The following is a 17,401-nucleotide window of genomic DNA, read 5'->3' on the forward strand; positions in this document are numbered from 1 at the left end:
GTTTTTAAGTCATTGTCTGGGCGTGGTGGGAAACTTGTGCAGTTTTACTATTGATTATTGTTTAATTGCTGGGGGGGGGGTGAATTGCCATTCTTTGCATTGCTCTGCGCATTTCGAATACTTTCTGTGTGAAAGATGTAAAAGCTTTATAGTTTTACTCTTCTATGATGAACAGATGTTCTTCTCCCTTGGGAAGGGGACCAATCTGTGCTATTAGCTCTGTTCTGGGGATGTCATATTATACATTCATATAGAATGCGTGCCCAGTCTTCACTTTCGCCACAGGTGCAGTTTGGGTCATCGGTCAGGCCTATGGAGGTTAGTTTCGCCTTTAAGGAGCCGTGACTTGTCCATATAAATGTTGTAAAAGGTCCAGGGGCAAACCAATTAGGTGGCTTTGGGCTAACCATTGACACCCATGGCAGAAATGGTTTGGTAACCAGACGTCTGGTTTCCTGCTCCCATTTTGTTTGCCATAGCTGGTGGAGCTTTGCGGCTCTTCTTTTTCTTTCATCATTGAAGGTGTTGGCTGTGTCAAGGGCTATCCCCAGAAATTCTGTGGGTATGCCCTTTTTAAATCTATAATAGAAGCCTCTTTTGGCTACTTCCAGGTAAAGTGGGAGAGTTCCGGCCAGCAACTGTAGTGCAGGTGTGCTTACTGTGCGACATGCTCTGGTAATAGTGAGTAGTATTGTCCTTTGTATCGATTCTAATTTATTCCTATTTCTTACTATGGCCGAGCGGATGAACCACGCACCGGCTCCATAGGTGATAACAGGTAGGAACATTGCACGGTATATGATTGCCAGGGTCTTTCTTTTGAGTCCCCAGTCTGCTCGACTGATCTTGGCAATCATACCTGCATAATTTCTCACTTTCTTTGCCGAGTAGATCAAATGGGGGTAAAAAGTTAATTTTGAATCAAAGACCACTCCAAGATATTTTAGTTCTGTTACCATTTTTATAGTGGTTGTGTTAATTTTGATTTGTGCATGTCTTCTTATGTTCAAATTGCCTTTTAGAAGTATTTGTTTGGTTTTTTCAGGCGATATTTTGAGCATGTGCATTTGTGCACACTCCTGCAGCTGCAAGAGGGTGGCATTTGATCTTTGCTCTACAACCACTCGTGAGTTACCTTTTACAAGGAAAACCATGTCATCTGCAAAGGCCAGGCTTTCCGCGGGGCCCAGATCCAAGGCCAGAAATTCGTCCAGAAAAATGTTCCAAAAGAAAGGGCCAAGGATTGAACCCTGGGGGCAGCCTTTATTCACAGGGCGTGTCAATTCCTGGAACCTTGTGCGTATTGGGACACTTCTGTCTATAAGGTAGCTGTTTATTACCTTATAGAGGTTTTGTGGGGCCTTTGCCTGGCGAAGTCTCCTAAGGACACTAGGCCACCAGAGTGAGTCAAATGCCCCAGCAAAGGCAATGGAGATTGCCAGCATATATTTCTCCTCTGTGTCAGTAGGTGGTGCATAGCATCCCCAGTAGAATTGCCCTGCTTAAAACCGTACTGATTGTTGGAATGCAAACTGTATTTCTGTGTAATATTGAGCTAATCTGCTATATATTAGTCTTTCATATATTTTCCCTAGTACGGGGAGTAGGGCTATTGGTCTATATGATTTGGGATCAGTAGGGAATTTTTCAGGGTTTTTGAGGATTAATCTTAGCACAGCTTGTTTTCATATTTTTGGGAATATACCTTCTGTCATACATTATGTTGTATTAATTTATGTTGTGCTATTTCCACTAATTTTTTGATAATCTCAACCTCGAAAAGGTCAAAACCTGGGCATTTATTGTTTTTGGTTTTAGATAGTGCTATTTCTAAGTCTTGTATAGTGAAGAGGTTCAATATTAGTATTGTTATATTGTGTTTTCTTTTATAATGTCTAGCTGGGTGGGGGAATAATTTCCAGATTCAGTCTGAATGATACTGTCTAGGATGTTATTTACAGAATCCACCCAACACAGGGTTGGGGTTCCATCTGGTTTGACAGTAGTTTCTAAGACATCTCCTCTTGCCAGCTTGTTGGTCACTATTCTGTAGACAACTTCCCAAGGGTTATTGTTTCCAGTAGTTCCCACAAGTCCCTCCAGCATTCCTTTTTCTTTTCTCTTATGAGGACTGTATACTGATTCCTAAGAGATTCTATAAGAATCTCTCAGTGCATCCACCTCATTTTGTAGCCAAGATGTTCTGGCTCTTTGAAAATGTCTTCTCGCCTGGTGTACCCTACTTCTGAGTATAGTCAGTTCGGGGCACCACCAGGGAACTGTCTGCTTCCTCAGTTTTTTCCGTGGGAGAGACAGGGTTGCTGTTTTTGTTAAAATGTTTGTCATAGTCAGTGCTTGCTTGTCCGGACTACAGTTGCCTGATCTAGACCACTCATTTTCTTCTTTTTGCAGCTCAGCTGCTGTATGTTCTGCAAAAATCTGCCAGTTTGCCTTTTTAAGGTTATACCTTTTGATATCCAACAGAGAGTGTTGGGTTGTTTGTAATTGCCTGTTTAGTTTGAAGGAAATGGCTCTGTGATCTGATGTGGTCCAGGCTGGCTGGATACACCAGTCTGTGATTTTATAAGCTATTGAATTGGTGGCAAGAGTAACATCAATGTCACTCTCCTACATGGTACTGCTAAATGTTGGGAGGTTATTTGGTTGATTTAGCACTTGAAAGGGTGAGGTGGCTATGTAATCTGAAAGTATCTGGCCATTGTGTGTGCCTGCTCTGTCTTCCGTACGGCTATGCCATAAGGCTGACCGGCAGTTGACATCAGCACACACTATGATATTTGCAGTAGGTAGCAAGTTTGTGACTACTTGTAGGTATTTAATAGTTGGATTTATATCTTCACCTGGTCTGGAATATAATGAAATAATGTAAAAATGTCCTACAGCACTGGTGATATGGGCACACACTCCCACTGGGGAGCAGAGGTGACCCACCTTTGTGACTGTAAGGTCAGTATTTTTAACTATTATTGCTGTAGAAGGGACACCTGAGGTGTATTCTATTATTTTATAGCCTCTTGGGTATCCCTGAACCCTACCCATATGTGTGTAGGGTTCATGGAGTACAAAGATATCTATATTATTTTCTTCCAATTTGAGTTTGATCTGATCTACAACGGCTCTTACTCTTTGAGCATTCAATTGGACAAGATTTAGAGCCCTAGTCACATTCACGTTTTCAATCTGGCCCATAGTTGGTCCTAGATTGAATAAGTTTTGCCATTTTTTTATAACTGGGGCATTTATCATCCCTAATACTATGTATATAGTTAGTCAGCCGTGCTGCCTTGCAGGTAGCACATTTTGGCTGCTGAGACTTATTTTTGCAATTTTTGTAATCATGGCCAGTTACTGCACAGTGACCACAAACAGGTTCTTTCTGACTGCAGTCTCTGGCAATGATGTGACCATATTTATGGCAGTTAAAGCAACTTTGGATAGGGAAGTGTTTTCTAAATCTATGACTGGTCCAGCCAGCATAGATTCTCTGTTGTCCCTGCAATACCTTCCAAATCTATGACTGGTCCAGCCAGCATAGATTCACAGAGAAGAGGAAATTAGACGAGTCACAGCAGACCTCAAGAAATGCGGCTGCCCCCAGAAGGTCATGGACAGATACATTAGAGGTGTGGAGTATCATACAGAGCCTTTCACACCAGTTGCCCCGGCTTACATTCCCTAATCCGGGCCTTACTGGGCATTTAGCAAGAGTATTACGGGATTGCCAGACACGCTGTGTGCAGCTTCCGGGACGGAGGTTGCACACAGTGGTGTCCCAGGTTAAAGACCCCATAACAAAAGATTGTAGTAGTGGGGTAGTGTATGAGATTAAGTGCCCGGATTGTGGGGAGTGTTATGTTCGTGAAACAAGGCGCCGGTTCAAGGACCGTCTGGGGGAACATATCAATGCTATAAAGACTGCAGATTATGGGAAGCTGTTGTAGCAGAACATTTTTGGGAGAAGCATCACCATATCTCCCCAGACGAAGCTCTCATCGTCGACTTTGCTCATAGATTTTGGGACCACAAATGGCTTGAGAGCTTACGAATTTGTTCATCCGAGAACAATACCATTAACAGAGACAGGGGAGTTCATATGCATCCCCTCCTTGAGGCTGTAGTACTCGGACGGGATGACCGATTTCACCTGGCACGCTCCCGAGCCATTTCCGGTTCTAGTACACATGCGGGGAATACTGCCCTGTGCCTGTGGAACCACATGAGCCGTGAACCTGTTATTATTTAAGGATGTGTTGCAAGTGAAAATGTAATGTTGCAAAAGTAGGTGGATGCCCCCGAAAGATTCAGTATCCGGTATTTTAGTATTTTAACGTATTTTAAAGTTTTATAATGCTTTTATCGCTTTTATTTTATTTTGTTTTTATTTATACTATATTTTATTGTAAATAGTTTTAATTGTAAATATCTATGTTATGTACATTATTTTTCAGTATTAAAGGTAAATTATAAATTATTATTTTAATACAACACTATTGGTGTATCAATATAATCAGTATAATTGCTTGTGAATATTAAGGGCAAGTTGCTGCAATGGATAAAAGGATGGTTGAGTGGGAGAAGATAGTGGTAATCAGTGGATGCTGCTCTTCGTGGATTAATGTTATTAGTGGAGTCCCCCAGCGTTCGCTGTTTCGCCCACTGTTGTTTTTTATATTTATCAGTGATACTGATGAAGCTATATCAGGCTTAATATCCAAATTTGCAGATGATACTAAGGTTGGCAGGGTTGATAATTACAGTAATGGCAGTGTGCTCCTGCAAAAGGATATATAAAAGTTGGGTATATGGGCTGAGAATTGGCAGCTGAAGTTTAACATTGACAAATACAAACTACTCCATATGGGTAGCAGTAACCCAAGAGAAACTTACCAACTCTGTGGTACTACACTCAGGGATGTGGAGAATGAAAAAGACCTGGGGGTAATTGTGCAGTCAGATATGAAGTTCTCTGAGCAGTGTAGATGGGCTGCTAGAGCAGGTCATGGAGTTTTGTCAATGATATATAGGAATTTTGCTAGCAGAGACAAGGAGGTGATTATCCCTTTGTATAAGGTCAGGCCACACCTTGAGTACTGTATACAGGTCTGGAGGCCTCATTTTAGGAAGGATGTAGAGTTGCTAGAACGAGTATGGAGAGGGGCAACAAGATTGGTGAGAGGAACAATGGAAAGTGGTTACAAAGAAAGGCTTAAGTTCTGTAAGTTGCAGCAGCTGGAGACTAGGCACCTGTGAGGTGATCTGATTGAGGTGTATAAGGCCTTGAATGGTTTCAGCAGGCTCAATGCTGACAGGATACTTCCGCTCGCTCAGATTAAGAACCTGAGGGGGCATAAATTCAAATTGAGGAAAGACAGTTGTTGAATAGATGTGTGGAAATTTGCTGTTAGCCAGCAGGTAGTTGATTGCTGGTACAGACTTGCATCTGTTGTGGAAGTTGATAGCGTAAATAAATTCAAGGAGGAAATGGACAAACTTTCAGAGGGAATGAATGTGTGAAATGTGTCCCCCCCCTTCTCTCTTGCTGATGCTATCTAGGCTTACTTTCTTGCATCACATGCCCCTACTACTACTACTACTACTACTACATGGATAAAGGGTGTGATGATAACGTTTGGGAGAGTGGTTAATGATCGCTGGTAGCAGTGCTCCTTCAGGATGACTAGGATAAATTTCAAAGAAGGATTGTCAGGAAAATTGTAGCTATATTTTAATGAGACAAAAAAAATCAAGGTTTTACACTTGCGATTACTAGCCTGAAAATAACTTATACCCTTGGTAGTGTTGAATTAGAGGACAGAATGCACTTAATAGTTGCAATATTGGTGGATACGAAGTTCTTTGAACAGTGTAAACAAGTGGTAATGGACAAGTGGTAAGGAAGGCCCTTGGGCCTTCCTTACCACTTGTCCTGTTCATGATTTATTGAACATTTGCTTGTAGAGACGTGGAGGTTGTAATTTTATTGTACAAGGTAATTATAAGACCTCGCATAATAAAAAAAAGACCCCTTGAAAGGGTCCAAAGATGTGCAATATGTTTGATGAGATTTGCAAAATATGGAAAAAGACATATGAGAAAAGACAGTGTGCTCAGATTAACTAATTTGTGGATTATGGATTGATTGCTAGGTTACAGACTAATTATATATGATGTCTGATTAGGCATAGCATTGAACAAAAGCACTGTCCAAACTGAATGAACTAGGAGGGTTCAGTAGAAATGTAAAACATTTTGGGTGACCTAAAAAATAGATTTTTGTATTCATCACATCTCCAAAGCGGGGACTTCAGATCAGTTACAGAAAGCCATAATCATCTTTCTGGATAAATCTTCAGATGCAACTTAATATTATATCACATAAATGTACAATAGAGGCTGCTATCCATTGAACTTTGCTTACAAGCCTTAAAAAAAAAAAAAAAAAATATATATATATATATATATATATATATATATATATATATATATATATATATATATATTATTCTTTTGTAATATGATAATTCATGTTGTATTTTTATTTTTAATATGCTTTTATAGTAGTTTTACTTAATTTATTTCTATCTCTAGCTTTTACTGTTGTCCCAGTAGCTGTTTTAGCAATGCATGGGTACGAACAGAGTACATATTGTTATTTCTTTTTGTATTATCATTCTATTGTGGTTTATTCCGTCTTTGTTCATTTTCTTAATTACAGGTATTTTCTACACATAGGTATTATAGTTAATACATTACAGGTCTTTAAGCTAGCCTAATCTCGGTTATCTTAATTTCCCATGGCCTATACATTCAGGATTTTTCAACTTGTTACGCATTGCTAAAAATTATATCAATTATTGATGAAAAACTGTAGCAATACTATTTTAAAACAATATTATATAATATTAAACATATTTATACATTTTTGTACAATCTATATACAATCTATAGATATATAGATGACGTAATTGTGTTTAACCATGACAGCTTTATCAATGTAGCAAAGAAAAATTACCCAGCAGACCTTAAGATAGAATGTACAAATCCGGATAACACCAAAAAGCTGCCTACTTAGACAGCGAAATTGCCATCCACCCAGACAAAATATATACAAATCACTATGATAAAAGAGACCACTTTAATTTCGAAACAATAAAACTCACACACTGGGAAAGTAACATAGCAAAGCATGTACATGGTAATACCATAAGAAATCAGACAAACAGACTATTACAAATATGCAACAATATAAATAACGTAATTATAGCTATTAAAAAACTCATTATAACGCTGGATAGAAACAAAATTCCCAAACAATACAGTAGATATCACATAAAAACTGCCATATACGCAAATAGTAGAAAACACCATCCCAATGTAGACCCACATGCATTTATCAAAAGCCACCTAAAAATATAATAGTATTTGCTCAGAAGAGTAGCCCCTTATTTATTAGGTTTATTGCACTCAGGCGAGGCTCGTCGCCTGACTGCACTACGACCTATTGCCAAAATTCACCCCCACCCACACCCATTGTAAGAGGCTGTAAATATGTATATAGCTTTGCCTCCGGACAATTAAGTGCTGTTACGCCTTGGAAAAGCGGTACCGGCACTGTCCGAGGTAAGGCATAAAATAAAATAAATGTAAAAATTATGTAAATACACAGCTAAGTAAATTCATCGAAATTCAGCTACAAAACCACCATAAAAGACATTGGCCTGAAGATCGGGGACTTCGGCCAATACACCATCGGCACACAACCTATTGGAAGTGAAACGTGAAACCTAATGGAAGTAACACATTGAAACGTCAACGCGACTGCGCAATAAAAATAGCCATCTTTAAAACAAGTTAAGGGCGGGAAACTTCCCTTTTTCGACTCTACGACCTACATTGAAACACATCAAGTAAGTAATGTTATTGCAATATATTAAATAAACTTACCCGTAGGGCTTTGTGTATTCTATCACAGTTGCTGTAGAAATTATGGGGAATTAATTTGGTTCATAATATATTTATAATAAATAGCACTGATTTAACTAATAACAATTAAGATAAACCTGGGACCAAAAAATTTTAAATAGAAACTTAGAATTTAGTAATTTGAAAAAATAGCAAAGCTGTGATAGATGCAAACAGAAACGGGTAAGTAAGAAATGCATTACATCGAATGGACCGTCAATCCGCTCAAAGCCCCCGATGAAGTAGGGGATTGACGTCCATGTGATGTAATACAAAAATGTATAAAGATGTAATACAAAAATGTATAAATATGTTTAATATTATATAATATTGTTTTAAAATAGTATTGCTACAGTTTTTCATCAATAATTGATATAATTTTTAGCAATGCGTAACAAGTTGAAAAATCCTGAATGTATAGGCCATGGGAAATTAAGATAACCGAGATTAGGCTAGCTTAAAGACCTGTAATGTATTAACTATAATACCTATGTGTAGAAAATACCTGTAATTAAGAAAATGAACAAAGACGGAATAAACCACAATAGAATGATAATACAAAAAGAAATAACTATATATATATATATATATATATATATTGCTAATTTAAGAAAACAAGGACAAATTTTAACCTGTGTTATGTAAGTGGATTTTTAACTGGATTACTTATTATTTCAGAAACACTTTTTTCTTGAAGATATTGCTTTTGGAAAGGAAAGTGTTCCAGTATGCTGTATTAATAGTTTGGATAATTCAGGCCCACCATATGTAAAATATTGTGCCACTAGGTTTCCTGCTAAAGGTGTCGAGCTACAGTTGGATCCTTCATTTCTTTGTGGCTGTGATTGCAAAGACAACTGTCAGGTTATGTCTAAAATTTACTTACTTCTAATAAAAATTTTTGATTTTCATGTGAATTTTGAGAATTGCTCATATTAAATGTAGAAAATGTGTATATAATGAAGTCTGCGTATTTGCAGAAATAATGAAAAATCCCAAAAATTCTTAATCCTGAAATCTATAAACGAGAAGAGGGCAGATTTTATTGAACATGTGTTATTATATTTATCTATGAATATTAACTCACATGGTTCTAGGGGTAAATGGGGATTAGACCACCTAAAATTTTTTATAATTCAGAAAAGTATAAATTTATAATTTAACCTTATTCTTTTAAGAGTGAAACAGCTTGTCAAACAACTCAAACTCTGCTTACTAATGCAGTGCAATTTGCCAGTAAGTGGCTTACAGATAATTTAGTTAATACAAAATTTAGTTAAATTTTTTAATTGTATACAGTACAGTATTATGTTTGAATTTTTACATATCATCTTTTCATCCCATAAGTAATATTATTTTTAGGCTTGTTTGCATATTTGTAAAGTGCTTTTTGTTTTCATCTGCATGCAACAACTTGAGTCCCTCTGGATGGAGTTTCATGAGATTTTATATGTGGATCTTTTGTAAAGATTTTTTGAGCCATTCTGTTAAAATTGTTCTGATAGAAATCTGTGCCTCCCCCATATATAGTCATAAATACAGCTCTACCATTATTTTATTATTATTTTTTTATGTAAGCCCCAAACACTAGAGGTATTAGAACCTATAGTACTTAGTACCGTGCTTGGGTTGGAGGTTGAGAAGACGAAAGAAGATATTTGTTGACATTGGACGAACTTATGTAGACTGCAATTTTCAGGAAATACATATGAAGGAAGGTTGTTCCAGAAAACGGCAGTTGAATGAATAAATGAGGAAGATGAAGAGTTGGTTCTGTGAGTTTGAAGTTGGACAGTAAATGGCTGGTGGCTGCACGTGTTCGGACTGTTTTGAAAGAGGGAGTGGGAATTATAGAATCCAATTCAGAAGAATAGTGCCCATGGAAGTATCTGTAGAAAAGGCATGCAGCAGAAACAGTACGTCTATGAGACAGCGAGTGGAGAGACTGTTAGAGATGAATCATTAATTAACCTAACTGCCCTCTTCTGAATGGAATCAAGAAGCCTGAGAGAGGTTTTGGGGGCACCGCCCCAGATGTGGGTACAATATTCCAGGCAGGGCAGATTTGCGATTTATACAGAGTAAGCAGCTGTTTGTAAGAAAAGTAATGCCGAGAGCGAAGGAGAAAACCAAGTTTTTTTAGATGCAGAGGAAGCAATATTTGTAATTTGCTTGTGCCAAGAGAGATTAGAAGTGAGGGTAATCCCCAAAAGAGATATATAATTTTGCCCAGAAATCGGAGTGTCACTAAGGATAAGCATAGGAGCAGAAGAATCCTCTTTGAGAGATACAAGACAAGACTGAGTTTTAGAAGGGTTGAAATTAACTAAGTTGTCTTTGCCCCACTGGAGAATTACCTGAAGATCGGCATTTAAGGAATTGGTAGCAGATTTTCGAGAAGTTGAAGCTAATTGAACAGGGCACGGTTTCTCAAAATGGAAAGTGGAATGCAATGGGCTATCATCGGCAAAACTATGGATAGGATTTCCAGTCAATGGAAGAAGGTCATTAATATACAAGAGGAAAAGAGTGGGGGAAAGAACTGAACCTTGGGGGACACCGGCTTTAGTGGAGAAGTTAGAAAACAGAGAACCATTTACCATCACCCTCAGTGAGTGATCAGAGAGAAAACTGGATAACCAATTACAAAAAACATTTGGCAAACCATAAGATGGAAGCTTGTTTAGAATACCCTTATGCCAAACATGATCGAAAGCCTTTGAGATGTCAAGAGCAATTTCTTGTGTTTCACCGAGCCTTTCCATTGAATTAGTCCATAAATGGGTAACATAAGGTAGAATATCACAAGTGGATCGATACTGACAGAATCCATACTGGCATAATACATTACTGAGCATCTCGCTAGAGTTTTGCGGGGTTATAAAACACGCTGTGTGCAGCTTCCCGGGCGGAGGTTACACACAGTGTTGTCTCAGGTAAAAGACCCAATAGCAAAGGACCTGAGTAGTGGAGTAGTATACAGGATAAAATGCCCGGATTGTGGGGAATGTTATGTGGGCGAGACAAAACGACGACTCAAGGATCGTCTAGGGGAGCATGCAAATGCTATAAAAACCGCTGATTACAATAAGTCTGCTGTGGCCGAACATTTTTGGGAGAAGCAGCATCAAATTTCCCCAGAGGATGCGGTTATCGTGGATCGAGCGCATGGGTTCTGGAACCGTAAATGGCTCGAGAGCCTACGAATCTGTTCATCCGACCACAATATTATGAATAGGGACAGAGGTATGCATATGCATCCTCTGTTTGAAACTATCATCCTAAGTACGGATGAACGGTTCTGCTTAACACGTTCCCGAGCTATTTCCGCTTCCAGTTCAGACCATGCGCCGACTGCACCACGTGTATAGGTACCGTGAGCCTGTTATATATGGACGTGCTGCAGGAAGTTTTGTTACTGCTGAGGAAGGAAGCTGATGCTTCCGAAAGCTCCAGAGACTTTTATTGTTTTTATCGCTTTTAATCCTGTTTATTTTAGTGTATTTTATCTTAAGGATTTTATCACAGTTTTAATGTTTTTACATGTATATAATTTAATTTAATATAATAGCAGTTTTTGTAAATAGTTATTTTATTTTAATATGTAAATATTTTAGTTACAGTAAATACTTATTCTTATGGTTGGTGTGTGAGCTGATTTAATGCTAAAATATGAATTTTCCCAACCTCAGAGGCCTTTTTCAGGATATCCATACTGGCGATTGCTGATCAGACGGGAGGCACCTCCGTAGCCAGGTGGGAAGGAGCAGCAGTGCGTAGCACACGCTTCTTGATTAGACCGGGGTTCGAGCCCGTCACCACCAAATACGGAGGATGCGGAAAGGTCAGGGAATGACGACCGCATATCCCGGAGCAATATGGCCTTAGTTGCTAATGCTCCTAAAAACCAAATAACAACAACAACTGATCAGACGGAAGGTTTCTAGGTAGTTTAAAAGTTGCGGTTAATTGATTTCTCCATTACTTTAGAAAGAGTAGAAGTAATTGCAATGGGATGATAATTGGAATTTGTGGGATGATAATTGGATGGGAGGAATTTGTCACCCTTTTTAGGAACTGGCTGGATATGAGAATTTCCAAGCAGAAGGAAAAACACCTTTGGAATAAGAAAGTGAAAAAATGCGGCAAAGAATAGAAGTTCAGGAGCACAGGTTTTGAGAACAAATGGAGAAATACCATCGGGACCTGGAGCTTTCTTAGCATCTAGACTCGTCAAAATCCCTGTGACATCCTTTTGACGGAAGACCACAGGAGGCATTGAATAGAGCATGTTAGGAATGGTGGAAGGTGTTTTACCAAGATCATTAATACATGAGTTGGAAGTAAAGGTATAAGGTATGTTCGTGTCAGACGGCACCTGGGATTTCTCCCATCTCCGCGTGTGTTTCGCTGTATCGAGGACAGTACACTGTCAAGCCAGAGACTTGAAAGTGTGTGGGTCGTGTCTGTGCAGTGTGATATGTTGTACCCATTGTTTATCCGGCTTATTGGCCGCCAGGCCCCTAGTGGGGCCCGACGTTGCCCATACCCTGCCACGTGGAGGCTAGCCGGGTGTATCCAGTATCACAACAATTTGCTCTGGCAGGTCCTGCCACCTAGTTTCCTGGGATTTCAGTGGCTAGGGCCTATTTAAAAAAAATAAATAAAAAATAAAAAATAAATAAAATAAAATAAAATAAAAGTTTATGCATTTGACATTAATGCTTAATGGGATTGCTGTTAGGAAATCGCTAGTTAGGGTTGAACACTAAAGAGATGTGTTAAAGGCCAAATAGGTCGGACAAAATTTTGATGTTATTAAATTTAGACATGTAACGCTAGATAAAAGCTGATAGTGTTAGATATTTTAGAGATTTGCACAAAACTGGTAGAATTTAGACGTTGGTTATAATTTGGCGGCATTGTTAAGGGGTGTACTCGGTCGATTTAGTGAGAGAAGGGGGGGGGGGAGATTGAAGACTGGGGAGGAAACAGATAGAAGAATAGGGGCGGATAGAGTAGGCATCCCCAAAGAGGTCAGTGGAGACGAGCCCCACCAGGCGAAATATGGGGGGGGTAGGCAGGGAGGAGAGGAGACAGAGGTCCGTCTCCTCCATTCCCTGCCTGGGGATGGGGTTTTAAAGGGAACCAGGTTAGAGTACCCAGTTCGGATCGCCAATGGCGTGTTGGCAGCAAAGCCGCAGAATGTCTTCGTCGGTGTCTTGTCCAAGGAGTGTTGAATCCGGTATGAAGGTCCAGCTGCCCATCCCGCTCTGGGGGTGGGATATGTTAGCTGGCAGTGGGGAACCTACCAGGTGAAGGGGGGGAGACGCACACATTTACTTCATTTGGAATGTGCATTCTCACTCTACTTGCATTCTTTTTTTTTTTTATTTTTTTATTTTTTTTTTATACTTTTTTCTTATTTTATAATTTTTTTTTATACTTTTTTCTTATTTTATAATTTTTTTATTTATTTATTTTTTTTTATACTTTTTTCTTATTTTATAATTTTTTTTTTTTTTTTTTATACTTTTTTCTTATTTTATAATTTTTTTTTTTTCTTTTTCACTCAACTCATTCATCTTTTTCTCACACACCAGGAGGGGATGCAATGATGGGTAGCGTAAATTTAAATACTAATTAAAACCAGGGTTAGTGTGTACTTAGCATTTGTGTTCTTTTCTCTCACGCTTGCACTTTTATTCATTCTTCTAGTTCTCATCTCATTTATTCGACTCTTTCTTTCTGCACTGCACTCTCTGGGCACCGCAACTTACTGTTATTCTTCAGTTGTGGTGCAGGCCTAGCTGCAAGGTTTTTTTTTTTTTTTTTTTTGCAGCCAGGGGAGAATGCAGTGATAGTGTTTATGTGGTTTGTAAATGTTTGTTGGTACAGTATATATAAAGTAATGTAAGTTATTTTTAACTTTGTATTCTTTCGGCCAATTACATTTGCTCTTCTGCTCACTCCCATTCACTTTCTCTGCATGCATTCCCATCCCCCTGCCCTACATTGGTTTGGGGCCCCAGGTTCCTACACATGGCATGGTAGTCATGGGGAGTTTTGTTATGTCAGGTTTCTGTCAGGGTGCAGAATACTGCTATCCTAACAGTTTTTAAGTCATCATCTGGGCGTGGTGGGAAACTTGGGCAATTTTACTATTGATTATTGTTTAATTGCTGGGGGGCTGAAATTGCTCTGCGCATTTCGAAAACTTTCTGTGTGAAAGATGTAAAAGCTTTATAATTTTGCTCTTCTATGATGAAGAGATGTTCTTCTCCCCTGGGAAGGGGACCAATCTGTGCTATTAGCTCTGTTCTGGGGATGTCATATATTATACATTCATAGAGAATGTGTGCCCAGTCTTCACTTTCGCCACAGGTGCAGTTTGGGTCATCGGTCAGGCCTAAGGAGGTTAGTTTCGCCTTTAGGGAGCCGTGCCCTGTCAATATAAATGTTGTAAAAAGTCCAGGGGCATACCACTTAGGTGGCTTTGGGCTAACCATTGACACCAGTGGCAGAAACCGTTTGGTGACCAGACCTCTGGTTTCCTGCTCCCACTTTGTTTGCCATAGCTCGTGGAGCTTTGTGGCTATTCTTTTTCTTTCATCATTGAAGGTATTGGTTGTATCAAGGGCTATCCCCAGAAATTCTGTGGGTATGCCCTTTTTAAATCTATAATATAAGCCTCTTTTGGCTACTTCCAGGTAAAGTGGGAGAGTTCCGGCCAGCAACTGTAGTGCAGGTGTGCTTACTGTGCGACATGCTCTGGTAATAGTGAGTAGTATTGTCCTTTGTATCGATTCTAATTTATTCCTATTTCTTATTATGGCCGAGCGGATGAACCACGCACCGGCTCCATAGGTGATAACAGGCAGGAACATTGCACGGTATATGATTGCCAAGGTCTTTCTTTTGAGTCCCCAGTCTGCTCGACTGATCCTGGCAATCATACCTGCATAATTTCGCACTTTCTTCGCCAAGTAGATCAAATGGGGGTAAAAAGTTAATTTTGAATCAAAGACCACTCCAAGATATTTTAGTTCTGTTACCATTTTTATAGTGATTGTGTTAATTTTGATTTGTGGACGTCTTCTCATGTCCAAATTACCTTTTAGAAGTATTTGTTTGGTTTTTTCAGGCGATATTTTGAGCATGTGCATTTGTGCCTACTCCTGCAGCTGCAAGAGAGCGGCATTTGATCTTTGCTCTACAACCACTCGTGAGTTGCCTTTTACAAGGAAAATCATGTCATCTGCAAAGGCCAGGCTTTCCACAGGGCCCAGATCCAAGGCCAGAAATTCATCCAGAACAATGTTCCAAAAGAAAGGGCCAAGGATTGATCCCTGCGGGCAGCCTTTATTCACAGGGCGTGTCAATTCCTGGAACCTTGTGCGTACTGAGACACTTCTGTCTGTAAGGTAGCTGTTTATTACCTTATAGAGGTTTTGTGGGGCATTTGCCTGGCGAAGTCTCCTAAGGACACTAGGCCACCACAGTGAGTCAAATGCCCCAGCAAAGTCAATGGAGATTGCCAGCATATATTTCTCCTATGTGTTTTTAACTGTTGTCAGTAGGTGGTGCATGGCATCCTCCGTAGAATTGCCCTGCTTAAAACCATACTGATTGTTGGAATGCAAGCCTGCTTCTGTGTAATATTGAGCTAATCTGCTGTATATTAATCTTTCGTATATTTTCCCTAGTACAGGGAGTAGGGCTATTGGTCTATATGATTTGGGATCAGTAGGGAGTTTTTCAGGGTTTTTCAGGATTAACCTTAACACAGCTTGTTTCCATATTTTTGGGAATATACCTTCTGTTATACAGTTATTATATAGTGCTATTAATTTATCTGGTGCTATTTCTGCTAATTTTTTGATAATCTCAACCTCTAAGAAGTCAAAACCTGGGCATTTATTGTTTTTGGTTTTAGATAGTGCTATTTCTAAGTCTTGTATAGTGAACAGAGGTTCAATATTGGCATTGTCATATTCAGTGTTTTCTTTTATAAGAGTTATAAGAGTTTTATAAGAGTTGGAAGTAAAATGGGATGCTAGCAGGTCAGCTTTATCCTTGGCTGGAGTGACAACAGAACCATCTGGTTTGGGCAGAGATGGGCAAAAGTTGCGGCCAATAGACCAGACCAAGGCAAGAGACCAGAATGCTCAGCTACCATTAGGGCAAGAAGCAAGTTTTCTACTCTTAGCCTGTTCAAACTGTAGTCTGGACTGATTAATAACTGCTTTACAATTGTTGCGAACTTTGGTGTAGGCATAAAATGAAACTGAAGAATTAGAAACAAGCCAATCACGATATGCAACATTCTTCTCTTGAACGGCCTTAGCACATTTATGGGAAAACTAAGGTTTAGATAAAGGACGGGAGTGTTGGATAAAGGATTCCATTCCTGCAAGAATAATTTCACTGACACGATCTGAGCAGACGTTGACATCAGAAGTTTTGAAACAGTAATCCGACCAAGGAAAAGAAGAAAAGAAGTCTTGCGGGTCATCCAATTTTGCATTGTTGTAATGCCAAACAACACGATGTTGGGAATAGCCATGAGATAAAGGCTCCGGTGAAGAAGAGACAATCACCAAATTGTGATCTGAAAGACCTCTCACTTTGACTGTGTACTTAGAAGGGAAAAAGATCAAGCATGTTGGCTATATGATTAGGTTGTCCGGTTTTCTTGTAGGTAAATGAACAATCTGTGCAAGATCATTAGTAATTGCAAAAGCCTCAGCATCTCAACCAGCTGGGTCAGCGTGACTAGAAAAATGAAGCCAGCTGGAGTTGTGAACATTAAAATCAACAAGGAAAATTACCTCACTGTTAAGAAAGTTGAACTGGAGAAAGTAGAGTTGTAAAGAGAGGAAGTCAAAGAGCTCCAAGTGATTAGTGGAGTTGGGAGAACGGTAGAGACAACAGATGAATTTGATACTATGAGGTAGAGAGATTTTAAGCCAGAGAAGATCAAAGAGAGGAGATCCCAAATTGCCAAGTCTCTGACAGGGAATATCAGAACAGACATATGCACAAGTACCATCCTTGAGGCGAAAGGAATCATACAGCGAATAATTTGGGCATCTGATATGAGCAGTAGTTGAATTAACTGATAACTGAGATTCTGTCAGAAAAAAGTGCATGGGGTTTGGCAGACGGCAGGTGAAAATGGACATCGGTGAGATTAGAATTGAGACCATGTATATTTGTGTAATTTTGTAAAGATTAGAATTGAGACCATGTGTAATTAATCGGTATCGAGTTATTATTTAATAGATATGAATGTAAACATTGAATACACATTAGATATTATTTGGGATATGTTAAATAATAACTCGATACCGATTAATTACATGATGCTTCCTATTAAGGAAATTTTTCACTTAATTAAACTGTTAGTTGAGGCCAA

General features: G+C 39.1%; 1 protein-coding gene across 1 annotated transcript in view; it reads left to right on the forward strand.

The window, feature by feature from the left end:
- Positions 1-17,401, forward strand: part of egg (SET domain bifurcated histone lysine methyltransferase eggless) — a 536,019-nt gene that overhangs the window by 365,390 nt on the left and 153,228 nt on the right. Inside the window, exon 18 of the mRNA XM_090386075.1 lies at positions 8,662-8,847. Within this exon, the coding sequence (XP_090242201.1) occupies positions 8,662-8,847 (186 nt within the window). The remainder of the gene's footprint in view (positions 1-8,661; positions 8,848-17,401) is intronic.

Source organism: Mastigoproctus giganteus, chromosome 12 (assembly GCF_048544385.1).
Source record: "Mastigoproctus giganteus isolate SK-2022 chromosome 12, ASM4854438v1, whole genome shotgun sequence".
In the NCBI taxonomy this organism is placed as follows: domain Eukaryota; kingdom Metazoa; phylum Arthropoda; class Arachnida; order Uropygi; family Thelyphonidae; genus Mastigoproctus; species Mastigoproctus giganteus.